This window comes from Garra rufa, chromosome 13 (assembly GCF_049309525.1).
Source record: "Garra rufa chromosome 13, GarRuf1.0, whole genome shotgun sequence".
Taxonomy (NCBI): domain Eukaryota; kingdom Metazoa; phylum Chordata; class Actinopteri; order Cypriniformes; family Cyprinidae; genus Garra; species Garra rufa.
The window spans coordinates 37,136,655-37,152,062 of NC_133373.1; the positions used below are offsets into that span (position 1 = coordinate 37,136,655).

Below are 15,408 nucleotides of genomic sequence, written 5' to 3' on the forward strand. Positions count from 1 at the left end.
GGTTTTGTTCCTCCTTCAATGTACATCTCAGGTTTTTCACTTGTTTTACAGCACACCTCTCCTCAACGAGACACATGATTTAAAGGAGAAGTTCACTTCCCCCTTGTCATCCAAGATGTTCATGTCTTTCCTTCTTCAGTCATAAACAAATTATGTTTTTTGAGGGAAACATTTCAGGATTTCTCTCCATATAGTGGACTTCTATGGTGCCTGTGAGTTTGAACTAAATGGCATTTGACCTTCTTTGCACGTTCACTTTGTAAACACTGGGTCAGTACTTCAGCAGCGATGTAGGGCGATTTTAAAGAAAATGAGATGGGAGTTTTTTGACGTACCCTAACTGTCTTGAACTGGAATACACAGTTTTGACGCAAAGCTATAAAGACGAGCATTTGAGGTTAAAAAGTATATAAATTGTCAATTTGTTTAGAAAATGACCGATCGTTTCAGTAGATTTCACCTTTCTTCCTTGGCTGGGATCGTTTAGAGCCCTTTGAAGCTGCATTAAAACTGCATTTTGGAAGTTCAAACTCACAGGCACCATAGAAGTCCTCTATATGGAGAGAAATCCTGAAATGTTTTCCTCAAAAAACATAATTTCTTATCGACTGAAGAAAGAAAGACATGAACATGGCATGGCAAGGGGGTGAGTAAACAATCTGTAAATTTTTGTTCTGGAAGTGAACTTCTCCTTTAAGGAATCATTCTCACACAGCATGGTTTAAAGCTTTGAGGTTTGTTTCAATTACTCCAAAGTCATAAATCAAAACCTATATATGAACAATAGTAATAGTTATGGTTGATTTAGCAAACACCACTAATTAACAGAGCAGGAAAGAAAAGCATGTGTGTGAGAGAGAGGGGTTGGGATGGGAAATAGGGTCTTGGAGTTTGGGGAAGGGGGTCTTTTCTACAAACAGAAGGCAGCGGTTTCAAGTTCCACCTCCGGAACAAAGTCTCTGAGAAAACACACACACACACACACACACACACACACACACACACACACACACACACACACACACACACACACACACACACACACACACACACACACACACACACACACACACACACACACACACACTTCTCTAACCTCCTGGCTTTCTGGATTTTAGAGGTTATTAGAGCGCCTCTCACCTCAGCTAAACTCGCTCTGATTTCAAGCATTTACTCTCTTCCGACAGCCATTTTTTTCCATCTTGGCAGTAATGGGACGCAAGGAGACGGAGTGAGATTAGACTCATAATGTGACTACAGTCATCAGAGTTTGGTAACAGATGAATTTATAAAGAAGAAAAAGTCTTGTGATTAATAAAATCATCACATTTGCCAAAAAATTTTTACACGTTCACAGACAGTCCATATCTGATCAAGATGAATTTGTTCTGACAGTTTAACTTTTGACTTCTTGTCATATTATCTAAACCATAGTGAATAAACTGTGATAATGTTTTATTACAGTTTAGAATAATATATATATATATATATATATATATATATATATATATATATATATACACATGTATATATATCATATATATTACAGTTTATATATATATATATATATATATATATATATATATATAACAAAAAACACTATAAATGGCAAGAACACACATCAAAATTACTAAAACTTTAACAAAAATTAAAAAAAGAAAATAAATATAAAATATTAATAAAATAAATAGATAAAAAATATAAAACTATACAAAATATTACTGAAAGCTGTAAAAAATTAAAGTAAAACTTAAAAAAGCATTTTTAAATAAAATAAACATTAACTTAAATGAAATAAAATAAAATATATTTAAAAAATATTTCAGATAGTTATGTCAGATTACTATCACTGTAATTTACTTAACTAAATATCATATTTAAGAAAAAGTTTAACTTACTAGTAAAATAGCTGAAACTGAAATACAAATTAATAAAAACTATATACTAGAGCCCTGCGCGGGACTGTTTTCTTCATCCCGCTCCCGCCGAATTTCTGACCATTACCACCCACTCCCACAACGTGTGTGTTACACTCCCGCCCGCTCCCGCAATATGTATGTCACACCCGCAAAACTCTGAGAATTTATTCCCGCACGATAATAGGCTAGAGATGCATTGATTTTGTGTCTTCTCCCGTATTTGTATTGCTATTATTAAAGAGATTCATGTTTGTTTCTTTCCCTGGCCTGCATGTATTCTGACGCACTGGTAGGGAAGATGAATAGTAGCCTGGGCTATCGGGGACATCTAAAACGCTTAGGCTACCTCGCGTTTCTTTAGACTTCAAGTACTTTGATTTTGGCTATTGAAGTAGGCTATTCCTTAGGCTTGATTGGTCCTGGTGTAAATGTGCAGAAAGCATGTCTGAAAGCAGCTAGCCTATGAGAACACAGAAAGACAAAACACACAATACATTCGAATATAATTTCATTTTTATCAAAAAACGTTGCACCATCACACGGCACATAAAAATAGACTGCTTTGCGAAAAAATACAATGATAAACTACATGAAAACAGCAGTTTTGCAATTATTAACCAAAGCCAGATGTCACAGGTATTCTGTATTCATGTCGCTAGGCTACCTCCCGATCCCGCATTGTTTTTTTAGCCGCCCATTCCTGCCTGCAGCAAAGTTCAAACCGCCCGCTCCCGCGATATTTGCGTTGGGTCCCAATCCCAATGCAGCCCTCTACTATACACACACACACACACACACACACACACACACACACACACACACACACACACACACACACACACACACACACACACACACACACACACAAATTAAAATGAATAAGAAAATAAATGAATAAAACTGATTAAAAATATTACTAAATATTACTAAAAGCTATAATAGTATCTTATTATACTAAAATAACACTTGAAGTGAACAACACATTCTCAATTCATATTCCTCATACTATTGCAAGTTATTTAATTATTAATATAATATTAAATATTATAAAAACATTTTAATTATTTAATAATACATTTCAATTATGTAAATGATAATTAATATTATAAAATAAATATAAAAACTGTAATTTAATTATAATAATATATTAACAATTTTATCAATTTTTAAATAGATACTATTAATTCACCATTCATTCAAAAGACAATCCAATTCAGATGCATAAAATTAAATCACACCATGTACTTCCAGCTGGTTATTCAGTTTCACTTGAAAATAAAAAAATTTTTAACAGTAAAAAAAATTCATTTAAACATACTGACTTTAAGGCAGTACAATCGACAGACAGACATTCCTCTAGTCTTAATGGTGTATTGGGATCATCAAACGGTTTGACCTCATTTGACCTTCTGACCCTTTAACAGCCACACATCCCATTCAGCGCCTCTGTAAGCCCCGCCCACAGCTTTATGAGCACTTTCACTGTAGTGAACACACACACAATGAATCTAAATGTGTGTGTGTGTGAAGCTAATTAACCAAGATAAAACACAGCACACACACAAAGGCACAAAGTTCCTGTAGGACAGATGTACAGGCCTGTTGCCCAGCAACGGATGCTCCGTCTCCATCGACAACTGCTGTCAGGCTCTTCAAGCACCTGTCAATCAAACCCACATTCCAGAGTGTGTGAGAGTCTCTCAGAGTCAGAGGACGGTCCCGCGCGACCCGACAGAACAACAGCTCTGTGTGTTCGGTTGAAAATAACCAATGATCTTTGACTGATCTGTCTTTTTTTGACAGGACTATGCGACTGTAATAGAGTGAATCTCACAAAAACAAGTCTGGCTCATATTTCATCTAAAAACTTTGCTTTTCTCTTGGATTTTGTTGCATTTTGATTATTTAAACACATTCCCTGACAGTTCTTATCACTGTAATGTGTCCCTTGATATTTACTGAGACTTGCTACTTTTTAATACGGATGATAATCATTCTGTGCAAGAAGTATTAGTATTTAAATATTTTAATAACTCTTTTATTTCAAGTTACAGTAATGAGACATAAAAATAATGTTTTATTTTAAATTCTTTAAATAATTCTAAAAATAAATTAAATAGCTAATTAATTAACTAAAGATTTTTATTTTTTATTTTTACAATTTCAGTCAACAAGATTTTTTGTGTTTTTTTTTTCCATTTTTATTTAATTTAATTATTATTATTTTTTTTTTTAAACGTATATATAGTTTTTCTGAAGTTTCAGTTTTTGGTTATTTTAGTACTTAAACTTAAACTAAACTAAAATGAAATGTAGCTGAAATAAAATGAGCTTGTATTATTTTATTCCAGTTAATGTTCAATTTGTTAAAAAAAGTTTAGTTTTACAATAAAATTGATTAAAAAAAAAAAATATATATATATATATATATATATATATAGCCTATATATTATTACTATATAGTTTTTATGAAGTTTTAGTTTTTGGTTATTTTAGTACCTAAACTAAAGAAAAATTTAATGTAGCTGAAAAAAAAATGAGTTTATATTATTTTATTTCAGTTAATATTTCTTTCACATAATGAAAAAAGTTTCATTTAAAATAATGAAATAAATTAAAATAATAAATAAATAAAATTAATAAATCATATTTTTTACAATTTCAATTAACAAGATCTGTTGTGTATTTTTATTTTATTTATTATTATTGTTTTTAATGTCTATATAGTTTATATGGAGTTTTAGTTTTTGGTTATTTTAGTACTTAAACTAAACAAAAATGAAATGTAGCTGAAATAAAATGAGCTTATTTAATGTTTCTTTCAATTAATGAAAAAGTTTAGTTTTACAATAACATTGAATAAATAAATAAATACATAAAGAAATAATATTTTTATAATATTTCATAATATTTTTTTATATTTCAATCAACAAGATTTGTTGTGTTTTTTGTCATTTTTATTTTATATATTATTATTATTTTTTATGTCTATATAGTTTTTACAAAGTTTTAGGTTATTTGAGTACTTAAATTTAAACTAAACAAATATGAAATATTTTATTTCAGTTAATGCTGCTTTCAGGTAATGAAAAAAGTTGAGTTTTACAATAGCCCTGTAAATAAATACATATATAAATGAATCAATCAATAAATATTTTTTTCGTGATATCCTGAAATGGTCTGAATGGGTTTCGTGAGATTCACCCAGTATCTTCTGTAAACCTGCTTTGAATCCCTTTGTATTGTGTAAAGCACTAAACAAATAAACCTGACTGTCAGTTCAGTCGTGGTGCTCAAACAGAAAAACATGATGTTTATTTTTCATCCAAAGCAAAGCTGTGCACATTTAAGTGAATTAAGAAGAGAAATGCAAACAAAATTCTATTAAAAACAAACATAGAATACCATCACACACCAAGATCTGCCTTCACTCAGCACATTGCAGCTGTTTCTGATCAATTCATCTTTGTTATGTCCTTAATGTCTTCACTGACCAAACACACAACCTTCTTGAACCACAAGGAAACTACACAAACAGTGCTGAGGATGCAACTCTTCCCATCATGCTTTAAAAGACATACAACTGTCTAAATATCCAATGCTTCCCACATTTATCTCATATATACAGTTGAGGTCAAAAGTTGACATACACCTTGAAGAATTTCCAAAATGTTAATTATTTTAGCAAAATAAGAGGGATCATCCAAAATTTATGTTATTTTTTTTTATTTAGCACTGACCTGAATAAGATATTTCACATTAAAGACATTTACATATTAGTCCACAAGAATAAATAATAGTTGAATTTATAAAAATGTACATCCCCTTGATTCTTAATACTGTGTTGTTACCTGAATGATCCACAGCTGTGTTTTTTTTTTGTTTAGTGATAGTTGTTCATGAGTCGCTTGTTTATTCTGAACAGTTAAACTGTTCTTCAGAAAAATCCTTCAGGTCTCACAAATTCTTTGGTTTTCCAGCATGTTTGTGTATTTGAACCCTTTCCAACAATGACTGTATGATTTTGAGATGCATCTTTTCACACTGAGGACAACTGAGGGACTCATACGCAACTATTCCAGAAGGTTCAAACGCTCACTGATGCTCCAGAAGGAAACACGATGCATTAAGAGCCAGGGGGTGAAAACTTTTTGTATTTAAGGATCAGGGTAAATTTAAATTTAACTTATTTTGTCTTTTGGGAAACGTGTAAGTATCTTTAGGAGCTTCTGAAGGGCAGTACTAAATGAAAACAAATATGATATTTAGGCAAAATAAGAAAAATGTACACATCTTCATTCTGTTCAAAAGTTTTCACCCCCAGCTAAATTGGGTTTCCTTCTGGAGCATCAGTGAGCGATTAAACCTTCTGTAATAGTTGCATATAAGTCCCTCAGTTGTCCTCAGTGTGAAAAGATGGATCTCAAAACCATACAGTCACTGTTGGAAATGTTCAAATACACAAAAATGCTAAAAAACCAAAGATTTTGTGGGACCTGAAGGATTTTAACTGTTCAGGACAAACAAGGGACTTATGAACAACTATCACTAAACAAACAAAAAAAAAAAAACACAGCTGTGGATATTTCAGATAACAACACAGTATTAAGAAACAAATGTATGAAAACTTTTAAACAGAGTCATTTTTATAAATTCAGCTATTAGTTTCTCTTGTGGACTATTTGCATCATTTTATGTGAAATATCTTATTCAGGCCAGTGCGAAATAAAAAATAACATGCATTTTGTATGATCCCTCTTATTTTGCTAAAATAATTAACATTTTGCAGATTCTGAAAGGTGTATGTAAACTTTTGACCTCAACTGTATGTATATATTATGTATATTAATATTATACAAAGGGACTCAAAAGACATTCTTACAATTCCAAATTGTTATTTTGATCATGTAATTATGTAATGAAAATATTCTATTTGTTTTTAAGTGCTATCTATTCAGTCTTTAGGACTACACTGTATATGACATGTAACAATTTAACCCAATAGACGCGCGCGCACGCGTGCACTTTCTCTTTGATCGCGTCGGTCACGGAAGTTCCCGCGAAAGAATATGTTACAATGTTTCATATATTTAATCCAGAATGAAATAAACGCACAAAGACACCAACACCTCAAAATGCATGAAAAGAAATAAACAAAAATGGAAAGTTCAAAACGTTTCAAATGCAAAGCTGAGAATTTCGACTAAACGCTTGTGAAACTATTTAAATTGCAAACGGACAATACATAGGTCTGCGGTTATGAACCGGTGTAAATACACAAACTCCTGTAGGTGATGATGATGGAAGTGATGATGATGATGAGGAGGAGGATGGTGGCGGTGTTTAGTACCTGAGAACTCCTGTGAAGTCTTAGTGAAGCCAGTCAGACACGAGATTCCCAACAACAGCAGTGAATATGAGACATCAGGGAAAAACATCCTTGGATATCCCATCAGATCCGATGATTCCTGAGAGAATCAGACTGCAGGACGTAAAGTGTTGTCCGATTCCATGACTTCAGCTGGAGACACCAGAGAGAGCGTCAGAAGAACACTACACAGTAGACCTGAGAGAGAGAGAGAGAGAGAGAGAGAGAGAGAGAGAGAGAGAGAGAGAGAGAGAGAGAGAGAGAGAGAGAGAGAGAGGTAGAATTCCCCCTGGTCCCAAAGTCCTTGAATTTCACGCTTACTGCTTGTTTCGATACAGTTCATTAAATCTTTATCGGTATGATTGTCAATATAACGTAGTGTTAAAGTTTATTCAAACACATCATCATAATAACAAACACAAAAGTAAAAGATTAAAAACTAATAAAAACGCGTTGGTCTTAAAGGAACAGTACACCTAAAAGGTCATGGTTTACTCACCGTCAAGACGTTCCAATGCGTTATTTGCTTCAGATTTCGGTTTATTCTTACTATTTTGTGGTCAGTTTGATTTAGTTCAGTTTCAGTTCGAGTATTGTTTCGTAAACTGTAATCTTTGCTAATTTCAAATAAACTGTAATTGGACCAAACCTAGAGATCCGGTTTTGTCCATCATGCGGTGTTTAAACCGGACATACAGGTGTTATATTGTCTTAAATGGTGTCAGTAGGTCATTGTTTTGATGCATTGTTTAAAGTAATTATTGTACACAATGATAAACGACTGTAATCGTACTGAAAATACCAAATTGCACCTGGAAAAAGTTTAAGATTCACTATACCAGAATGAGGGCCATTTCTAGTGCCATTTGTCTTTTATATAAACTACCAGTCAAAGGTTTTTGAACCTTCTGCTCACCAAGCCTGCATTTATTTGATCCAAAGTACAGTAAAAACAGTACAATTTTAAAATATTTGTACTATTTAAAATAACTGCTTTCTATTTGAATATAGGCCTATTTAAAAATAAAATTTATTCCTGTGATTTCATAGCTGATTTTTTTTTAGCATCATTACTCCAGTCTTCAGTGTCACATGATCCTTCAGAAATCATTCTAATATTCTGATTTGCTGCTCAAAAAAACATGTTGAAAAACAGCTGAGTAGAATTTTCAGGTTTCTTTGAGGAATAGAAAATTCAGAACAGCATTTATCTGAAATAGAAATCTTTTGTAGTATTATAAATGTCTTTATCGTCACTTGTGATCAGTTGAAAGCATCCTTGATAAAAATATTAATTTCTTTGACTCCAAGCTTTTGAATGGTATAATGTAAGCTTTTTATTTCAGATAAATGCGTATCTTTGGATCTTTCCATCAAAGAATCCTGAAAATAAAACATACTCAACAGTTTTTAAATATTGATGATAATAATAATAATAATAATAATTAATGCATCTTGAACAGCAAATAAGCATTAAAATGATTTCTGAAGGATCATGTGACACTGAAGACTGGAGTAATGATGCTGAAAATTCAGCTTTGCATCACAGGAATAAATTACATTTTAAAATATATTCAAATAGAAAGCAGTAATTTTAAATAGTAAAAGTATTTCACAATATTACTGTTTTTACTGGCTTGGTGAGCAGAAGAAACCTCTTTAAAAAAAAACCCAAATCCAACTATTTGACTGGTAGTGTATATATGTGCAAACAATGACTTTCCAGATATATTTAGATACATAACATTATTGTCTACTAAAATGTTGTTTCCACTGATGTTTCCCTTTTAAAGTAATAAACTATTGCATGAATAATTATAATAACACCAATAATTAATAGCATCCAAACCTAACGTTTCATAACATCTCAAGCTGATGTCTGTGAAGACTTCAAGGTCACGTCAAGTAAAAAAAAGCTGATTAAATAAATGATTACATAAAAAATAAAACACCTGAGTGCTACTGTCTCATTTGGTTCCCCTCATAAAAACTCTTGATGTTTCTTCAGAGCTGTAGAGACATCTGCTGGTCAATATGAAGAACTGCAGCAACTCCTTTCATCAAATAAAAGCCTATACTGGGGCATGTTGTCACAAAAGGTTAACATATATGATATGAACTGTATCTCTTCATGTGCAATAACAGCGTAACAATAAATTTAACAGTTTTTCCATGCAAAGTTTGAGTCCAAAAACAAACACCCTGAGACACATTCACTGTGGTAAAAATGACAGAAACATTCCTGCCAACGAAGAACATGGGCTTGAATGAACATTGCGCACTTCAATACTCACCTAAACAGCCTGTGGTTTGGTTTTGTCCTCTTGTGATGAGCATTCACACCTTCATTCATACACAGAAGCACAAAATCCAGAGCTGCCATCTCAGATGTATTTAATAAATTAAAACAAGGTACAAAAAAAGAAAAAGAAACCCAAAAAAACCTAATGTACATTTGACTCCTCTGTCTCTGTCTCTCCCTTTGTTCTCACTCTGTGACTCACTAGTAAACGAACACGATAGAACAGCCCTCGTCCACTGATTATGACACATTCTGGGCCCGTATGTAACGCAACACACATGCTACATGTCGGCAGGCAGATGGGCGAAAACCAGAAAGAGAGAGAGATATGCAGTATGTTTACAGCAATAGTTCATCCAAAAATTTCAGTTTACTGAAAATGTAGCCACCCTCATGCCATCAAAGATGTATTTGAGTTTGTTGCTTCATCAAATTTGGAGAAATATAGCATTGTTACTTGCTCATCAATGGATCCTCTATAGTGAAGAGGAAGAGGTCTCTGCAGAGCAAACGTGGGCGTTTCTGAATTTTGTGGGTGTTTTCAAACTGCTGGGTGTTTCTAAATCATGATATCGAAATGATTCCCTTTACCTAACCCCACCCCTAAACCTACCGTCACTATGACGTCAGCCAATCAGGTACCATGGTCTAAAAACGCCCCGATCTAGTAACTCCCATTACTTTCCTGCAGAGACCTATACTTGATAGTGAATGGGTGCCATCAGAATGAGTCCAAACAGCTGATAAAAACATCACAATAATCCACAAGTGATCCACACCACTCCAGTCCATCAAATAACACCTTGAGAAGCCAAAAGCGGCATGTTTGTAAGGAACAAACCCATCATTAAGTTTTTTTTTTTTTAACTACAAACCATTGCTTCTGGCTAAAATACAAGACTATAATCTATAATAATGCTTCGTCCAGTGAAAAATCCACTTATATATTCATTTTAGAAAATGTCTTTTCCACTGGAGAAAAGAATATCATGGATTTTGGACTTGCAATTTAGAGCCAGAAGCAAAAGTTTAATGTTAAAAATGTCTTAATAATGGATTTGTGTCTTACAAACACGCATCTTTTGGCTTCACAATACATTAAGCGATGGACTGGAGTCACCCTCATGCCATTAAAGATAAAGAAGAGTTTGTTTCATCATCAGATTTGGAGAAATGTAGCATTCCATCACTTGCTCATCAATGGATCCTCTGCAGTGAATGGGTGCCGTCAGAATGAGAGTCCAAACAGCTGATAAAAGCATCACAATAATCCACAAGTAACCCACACCACTCCAGTCCATTAGTTAAGATCTTGAGAAGCCAAAAGCTGTGTGTTTGTAAGAAACAAATCCATCATTAAGATGTTTTTAACTTCAAACCATTGCTTCTGGCTAAAATACAAGACAGACTATAATCTATAATAACACTTCCTCCAGTGAAAAATCCACTGATATACTGTTTTAGAAACCGTTTTTGACTGTTTTTATTGTAAACTGAGCTTGATCTGTGCAGATTTCTCTCCTGGTTCAGACAAGGTTACTTTTTTTACTGGGGAAAGCAATGGATCATGGACTTGCATTTTAGAGCCAGAAGCAAAATTTTGAAGTTAAAAACATCTTAATGATGGATTTGTGTCTTACAAACATGCACATTTTGGCTTCACAAGATATTAGGTGATGGACTGGAGTCACCCTCATGCCATTACAGATATAGATGAGTTTGTTTCTTCATCAGATTTGGAGAAATGTAGCATTCCATCACTTGCTCACCAGTGGATCATCTGCAGTGAATGGGTGCCATCAGAATGAGTCCAAACAGCTGATAAAAACATCACAATAATCCACAAGTAACCCACACCACTCCAGTCCATCAGTTGACTTGAGAAGCCAAAAGCTGCGTGTTTTTAAGAAACAAATCCATCATTAGGGTGTTTTTAAACTTCAAACCATTGCTTCTGCTAATCTAATAACGCTTCCTCCAGTGAAAAAAACACTGATATATTTTTAAGAAGCAAAAGTCTAAAGTTAAAAACGTCTTGATGGATTTGTGTCTTACAAACACGACCTTACGAGACATTAATTAATGGATTGGAGTCGTATGGATTACTTGTGGATTATTGTGATGTTTTTATCAGCTGTTTGGACTCTCACTTTGACGGCACCCATTCACTTTAAAGGATCTTTGGGTGAGCAAGAGATGGAATGCTACATTTTTCCAAATCTGTTCCTATGAAAAACAAACTCATCTACATCTTGGTTGGTCTGAGACTAAATTTTCAGCTATTTTGGGTGAACTATTCCTTTAATAACTTATTTCATATGTATTTTACTTGGTACATCTCTCTCTCGTTCATTGTGTAACGCCCAGTCTCTACTTGTTACCAAATATGCTGCTGACCTTCAATATATATATATATCAAAAACCAACATTATGATCATTTCATTAAAAAACGTCCACAACATTTTGGCAGAATCGAGCGTGAGGGGTTAAACAGACAGAGATATAGAGGATAGATATAAAGCCACAGAGAAAAATCAGTCTGTATTGGTCCCTCTCTCTGTTAGCAGCACACGGACTCATCACCCCACGGTTTACTAGATTATTATGTGCATTTATATATTTTAATATATATATGTGTGTATATATATATATATGCTTTTTATTTCAGTATCTCCAAAATAAAAATAAAAAACATTTAAACTAACACTATTTCGTCGTTCAAACGGATGCAAATTATCACAAAGAAAACAGCCCATGAGCCACGGAAGATCGAACGTGGGAGAATCAAAGAACGGTTTCCAGCGAACATGCCGTGAGATGCGGGGAGCGGAGACGTCCCCTGTTCGGATCGCCCCAAAATCCAATGAGAGAGTGGTTGAAAGAGAGAGAGAGAGCGAGAAGGACGAGTTGGAGGAAGATCCCGCCTCTCAGACGGTCAGTTCTGACACGGTGTCATTCGCATCGCAGCGAGGGCTTCTGGGAGTTGTACTTTTTGGGTTTCCTCGCACTGTGTCCGTACGAGCAGCGGCTCAGTAGTCCGCGGCGTATTCGGTTCCGTGAAGGCCGCGGCACACCAGGGTGAACTCCTTCACGATGTCTTTGACTCGCCGCTTGTTCACTCGCTCCCTGAGAGGATGTGGAGAAAAATGAGTCTTTAAGACATATTAATATAATCATAAAATAAACACATAATTTTCAGATGATATTGGGGCTTCTGAAGATGAAATTTGCATGAAAACCGCAGGTGTAGGGTTGTCAAAAGTAGGGCTGGGAAGCTTTTTGAAACCTCATGGTTGTATTTACAGTCAAACCACAATTTATTCAGACACCTTCAACATTTCTCACATTATCACATTATTTGCTATAGTTTATAAAATGGTAATAAAATATAACAAGAACTCAAGAGTTAAACTCAGGGTTCATACACATTTTTACCAGTAAAATTCCATGACTTTTCCATGACTTTAAGTAAATATTCATGACTTAATGTTTCATGAAATGTATATGTATCAGGGCTCGAAATTAACTTTTTTACTTGGTAGCACTGGTGCTCCCAACTTCAAAAAATTAGGAGCATCCAAAAAAAATGTAGGAGCACCCAATTTCTTTTTAGTTATGCGCCATTCTTCTTGGTGGATTCTGATTAGCACACGTACATCTCGGAGATGTCTATTTGACGTCTGCATTTACATCTGCAAGACATCTACAAGACGTAGTTTGCTCATCTGCAATATGTCTATTGGACGTTTCCTATCAGATGTCAAATAGACTTCTATAAGATGTTTGTGATTCAGAATGTATGTAAATCTGGCATCTTACAGACGTCTGCCAGACGTTTGTACACAGCAGATGCTTTCCAGATCAAGAGATCTTTAACAGACATCTTGCAAACGTACGTGTGCTTTGTACGTTGTACAGTATATTGACACGGAGGGACCAGAATTGTATCTGACAGAATGTGCGCTGTAGCACGAAGTATACTATATTTCTACAAAAGCAGATTGTGGAGACCTTTTAATTGTCCACAATAAAAAAAATCGTCATATTTCACACCCCTAATAGAAATGCAGTTTGTGCAACACCGGAACAGGGTTTGAGAGAGTGAGAGTGAGAGTGAGAGAGAGAGAGAGAGAGAGAGAGAGAGAGAGAGAGAGAGAGAGAGAGAGAGAGAGAAAAAAACATCAGTTCCAAGTTAAGCGGAGCGCAGTGTCAGTGACAGGGAGTGATTGACGGTTCAGGGGTCGCAAAATGTCAAAATCTCTGGTAGCCCTTTGGGCAGGTACTCATCAGATTTTGGGAGCCCGAAAATTAATTTAACTAGCCCAAATAAAAAATACCTTTTTTTTTTAAATATAGAAAATTAGATAGGAGTTTAAATTTTAATAAAAAATGTTTATATAAAAAAAAAGATATATAAGATATAGATAATTGCAATAATTTGACCATAAAAAGCTGGAAAAAAATTATTGGAAATAAAAATGAATTCTTTGTTACTAGGGGGCGCTTTAGGAGCGCTGAAATATTAGTTTCCCTAGTAATGGCTGTATACAAATCAGCATTAACGCTGTTTTGTCAGACAAGAAATGAACATGCAACACGTTTCTGAGGACAGTCGGTTTCCTTCAAATACATTCATATATAGACATCCGTGCAGCGTTTTGACTTTGAAACGTGCGGTGCACATATTTATTCAATGACATCATTGCCTTTTTGAAGATTTATCCAACCCTATGGCGATCGTCTTTCCGTCCCCAACTGTAAGACCTCTTAAAATTATAATCAAGACTTTTCTTTTAGTATTTTAAATATTTATAACTTTTTATGGCCTTACATTTGATACAAAACTGCGAGTCGCCGTTACCCCGCGCGACCGATCACGTGACCGATCGTGCGCTCGTTAACTGGAATTTAAACAAAATTATCAGCAATATTCTAATATACAGAGATGGTGAAACAAATTTCCATGACTTTTCCAAAACTTTGTGGGTTAATTTAATTTTCCAAAACTTTTCCAGGCCTGGAAAAATTCCATCACTTTTCCAGGTTTTTCATGACCGTACGAACCCTGTAAACTGTCAGAACAAACTCATATTGATAATCACAAATGAATTACAGTCAAACCAAAATGTATTCAGACAGCTTCAAAATTGATCACATTATGCAGTTTATTCACTATAGTTTAGAAAATGGTAATAAAATATGACAAGAACTCACAGTTAAAACCGTGTCAGAACCAATTCATCTTGATAATGTCAGAATATTTTGATAGAAAGGTATGTAACAAAACATAGTCAGGTAAAAGTGTCAAATAAAATGTTTGGTCCCGAATTTTGATCAGTTTCACTGCTAGTCCACTGCATGAAGAATTTCTGGGTATAATACGTCACAGTTTACTTTATTTTGCTATAAATGAACTATAGTGTCCTCAACCAACTATTAAATTATATCTGGTTTCTGAATTTTTCTGAAATTTTTGGTTTTACTGTACATTCAATTCAGGAAGCTGTGTTTTTACTATTGACTAAAATTTGTGACCCTGGACCATAAACTTAAGTAGCACAGATATATTTGCAGCAATAGTTTAAATCTCAATTTCAAATAATTGGCCCTTATGACTGGTTTTGCGGTCCAGGGTCACATATAAGCTAAAATGAAACCTATAAAAAATGTTGTTTTTGATAACTGTTATTAAGCTAAAAAGAAATATAAATAATAGATAAAAAAACATAAAATTTAAAAAACATTGCACCTAACTAAACTCTAGTTTTAGAGTTGTAATTACTAAAATTACTAAAACTAAAATACAATTAAAGCTAAAT

At 34.0% G+C, this 15,408-nt stretch overlaps 2 protein-coding genes across 2 annotated transcripts in view; both read right to left on the reverse strand.

Moving 5' to 3' along the window:
* The window catches only part of eva1aa (eva-1 homolog A, regulator of programmed cell death a), a 67,825-nt gene extending 60,453 nt beyond the window's left edge, over positions 1–7,372 (reverse strand). Inside the window, exon 1 of the mRNA XM_073816613.1 lies at positions 7,270–7,372. Coding sequence (XP_073672714.1) covers positions 7,270–7,372 — 103 coding nt within the window. The remainder of the gene's footprint in view (positions 1–7,269) is intronic.
* A 2,929-nt stretch (positions 7,373–10,301) lies between these two features.
* The window catches only part of ipo13b (importin 13b), a 57,301-nt gene continuing 52,194 nt past the window's right edge, over positions 10,302–15,408 (reverse strand). The window contains exon 24 of the mRNA XM_073852795.1: positions 10,302–12,715. Within this exon, the coding sequence (XP_073708896.1) occupies positions 12,619–12,715 (97 nt within the window). The 3' untranslated portion in view covers positions 10,302–12,618. The remainder of the gene's footprint in view (positions 12,716–15,408) is intronic.